We start from the raw sequence: 3,984 nt of genomic DNA, 5'->3' as shown, positions 1-3,984 counted from the left end.
ACAAGGTACTCCCTGAACCTTGGGCGGAATCCAGGAATAAGGGTTTCGGAGATCGAGTCGCGAGATAATAATAGAGAGCGCCAGAACTGGAGTCAAGCATCCGGGCTTCGACAGGGACGAAATAGCAAATTTCGAATAAGATATTGCAGGTTTTTGTTTTTATTTTTTTTTTTCGAGTACACCGGCCACAAGCCAGCGACCAACTCCGACGCCGAAGATATTTCGAGGCAAGGCGAAACCGCGGAGATCTCGCGGGAAGGATACCGAGGCTGCGGAGGGGGAGGCAACGCAGATCCCAGCAGCGCGGGAATCCAAGGCGGACGCGATTCCCGCTTGCGGCCGGCGGGCCGCAGCCTCCCCGCTCGCCCCGCCTACGCCCGACCGAGGCAACCGCGAGAGACCAGCGAGCGACGAGGGAACACCACGCCGCCTACAACCCCAGGACCCGTGCTGCCAGAAAGCGAGTAAAAAGTACCCCTTCCACAGATCCCGCGCATGATCACAGCTGTGTGACGTTGTGTACGTGCGCTCTCTTCATTGCTTGGTAGGGGAACATTTCCCCTCGATTTGTCAGCTGACTCGGCATCGTTCGGCTTCCGTCGCCATCCCGACACACCGACGTGCACCGTTGACGTTGTGTGAGATGCGCGCAAGCTGCTAGGGAAGGGGTACTTTTTACTCGCTTTCTGGCAGCACTGCCCAGGACCCCGTAGAGCTGCGCGGAAGACGACATCGCGATCTAGCCTTAAGTTCTGCGCCGCGTAGCGACGGCAGGTGCGCGTCAAGTTGCGCAATCTCCAAAATCGATGACAGATCGATTGTTGCGCATTCTTAGGGTGATGACGTCACTAAGGATTAGCGTGACGAGATCGGCGTTGCGGCCGATCGACCATCTGAAATCACTTTAGTTTTGGCGACTAACCGAGGCACTGCGTCAAAGTAGCGTCTGGGCTTATGTTATATTGCAAAAAAAAAACAGTGTAGTTGCGAGTGGCGATGAGCTGCCGAGATCACGAGGGAGTGGGAAACTTCGTGAGCTGGGGGTCGATTCTGTACTAGACGCAATGAAGGATCGCTATGAAGCGACGCAACACGAAAGGTCGCTTGCGAAAGCGACGCTATTATAAAAAGCGATTCCGTACCGGGTGCTATTTCGCGTCAGGCGTTACAAGCAAGCGGTTTCGCCAGCCCAATGGTTGCGTTCAAACCGTGGTTTGAACCTTCCGTTCTAAAAGAAGCCGTGAGCCTAGACTTGTCAGGCCGCGATATAACAGTTTTGTCATATTACATTGCTATTTGCAGTAATAATAAATAAACCATCAAAATTTTTGTGATTTCGAGATTTGTGACATAAGAATCAACGTACAAAATGAAGTAGGTAAGGAAATAATATATGAGATTGATATTTATATGAAATTAATACATAAGTAATGATATAATACATTTATATTAATATATAAGAGATCATAAGCTTAATTATGATCTCTAGAAAAGTTTTGTTTCATTGTTCTGTGTGTTAGTTCTGTTAGCTGCATTTATTCACAAAATTGCTATTTAAAAAATCTGTTATAAGACGTTATAAGACAAGGCATATTTATAAGATGATAATGGCAGGTTTTATGATGTCACATTAATATGAACACGGATTTGTTACAGTCCTACTGTAGCCGGATTCTCCAACTCTTTACCGAGTACTATCGATAACGTTAAGTGGCGACGTTTGTCGCTTGCATTATCGATGGTTGAGACAGACAGTGATTCTGTAACTACGCGTCATCGAACAAAATCGTTGCAAGATGTGCTGTTTGTGAAACGACAAAAGTCGACAACTTTTATTGAAATGTGACAACGTCGCATATCATTACTATAAATTTTATAGGGACTTTGGTGATTTTAGGTAATATAATGTAAAGTGTCAGTCGCATCTGTGTAAATTTATATAAGCGCGGATAGCTTGCCCATTGTGTCAACAATAGTGAAACTCCTTATTCCTTTATTTAAACTACCGTACTTAATTCTTTGAACCTACCTTGTTACCTATATCTTGTTTCAAACTATGGCATCGTAAGTATAATATAACAATTATACATCATTTTATAATCTGATGATATTGAATATCAGTACGACATAATTTATAAACGTATATCTAAACGCTTCGTAGAAAAAGAATTAGAAGCGGACGGGCGACGGATGCGCAATTAGCGGCAATGGTGCAGTTTATCGAAACACACAAAGGGATTGCGGAAGGGAAATTCCTAATTATGAATGGAAAGGAAGAACTCCGTAAAAAATGGGATCAACTGGCAAATACTTTAAATATGACCAAAGGTGCAACCAAAACCACATCTCAATGGCAAGTAGTACGTATAATCCAAGACATAATATTTTTAATTATATTCTACCAATTGCAATATAAAGAACTTGAACGACCAAATTTCATGTACACAGACTTGGAGAGATATGAAAAGTCGAACATCACAGAAAGCACGTAAAATTAGAAATCAGCGTAATGCAACAGGCAATAAAGAAATTGACGAAGTTCCATTGACACCATTAGAGCTAAGAGTCATTGGAATCATTTGCAAAAACTACGTTGAAGGTAGCTCTGACTGTCCTGATAGCGTTCCCGAAGAATGGGTATTTATTATATAGTTTATGGAAATTACATTTAAGTTGACATTGAAGTAGTTGAATACATGATTTGTAATACACTATTAATACTCCCATTGTACCATTAAGTTTTTGATTCATTGACTTGAAATAGGAGTTACAAGAACAGCTTGCTGCAGGCGACTCCTCACCATCATTAAAACCTCCACGTGTAGTTAGCATCTTTGACCACATAGCGAGTACATCAACATGCACTGATGTTTTTGAATCAGACATTGCCAATAACTATGGAGATAACGGTATGACTTTGTTATTATGAAGTATTCCGAATCGTTGTTCCATTTCGAACATTATTATTTTTAATACCGATAGAAAACCCCAATGTTGACCTCATTGACTGGGAATATATGGAATTGGGCAACACTGAAGAAGGCATTGCAGAAAGTAAAGTGTAAGTCAAAAATATAAACGAAAATGTAGAAAAACACGCACTAATAGAAACATTGGATGTAGAAAACAAATCGACAACAGTCAATGCCAATAGCCGCCGATACTTCAAAGATTCACAAAAAAAAAAAACCTTACACAACCGACAGTGCCCTAACTACAGGAACAAGAAAACGTATGTATTCTCAATTTTCATTAAACTTAGAATGTTGTACGTGATTCTGTCATAAATGTTACATGTGTACAATATCATCATTTATGAATTTTAAAGAACACTGATACGATATCGAATATAGACTATGTACTAACAATTATGCTATTCTGTTTCAAGGAAGACAATCTGAACAATTATCTTCTACACGGGACCAGTTTGCAGCAATTGCTGAGTCACATGTCCAATCAATGATGGTTAGATTGTAATTTCAGTAAAACATTTACATGAACTATTTTTGCAGATGCTAGCTGAAGCTGCAAAATTACAGGCAGAAGGGACAAAGCGTCATGCCGATGCTATGGGTCGATTGGCAGAAGCGATGGAACGGCAAGCTGATGCAGCTGTGCAAAACGCTACCAATGAAAAAGCGAGAATCGAAGTCATGTCTCAGCTAGTAGAAGTACTATCACAGATTTTACCAACTTACCAATAATAGTACAGTATAGTGTAGTGTAGTGTAGTGAGTATAGGACTTCATCGTAAACAACAAACTATTGAACATGGACCAAAGTTTATATCAATAAGTATTATTTAAATTCAAGATGCCAAAACGTATTATAGTTAAAATATAGATATTATGTACCCGTTTTATGATATACAAATATAATATCAAAATGTTGAACCGATAAGTAATATAGTGAAAATACAGATATATGTACTCGTCTTACAATATACAAATATAATATTAAAATGTTAAACCAATAAGTAATATA

General features: G+C 40.3%; 1 protein-coding gene across 1 annotated transcript; it reads left to right on the top strand.

Moving 5' to 3' along the window:
• Positions 1–1,966: 1,966 nt before the first annotated feature.
• LOC124307955 (uncharacterized) lies at positions 1,967–2,652 on the top strand. The gene is made up of 3 exons (XM_046770203.1): positions 1,967–2,064; positions 2,162–2,360; positions 2,449–2,652. The coding sequence occupies exons 1-3, from the start codon at positions 2,057–2,059 to the stop codon at positions 2,650–2,652; spliced, it is 411 nt and encodes a 136-aa protein (XP_046626159.1). The 5' UTR covers positions 1,967–2,056.
• Positions 2,653–3,984: the final 1,332 nt, after the last annotated feature.

This window comes from Neodiprion virginianus, chromosome 6, assembly GCF_021901495.1.
Source record: "Neodiprion virginianus isolate iyNeoVirg1 chromosome 6, iyNeoVirg1.1, whole genome shotgun sequence".
NCBI lineage: Eukaryota > Metazoa > Arthropoda > Insecta > Hymenoptera > Diprionidae > Neodiprion > Neodiprion virginianus.
Note: the sequence above shows the minus strand (reverse complement) of the source record. Positions and strands in the feature narration are given on the sequence as shown.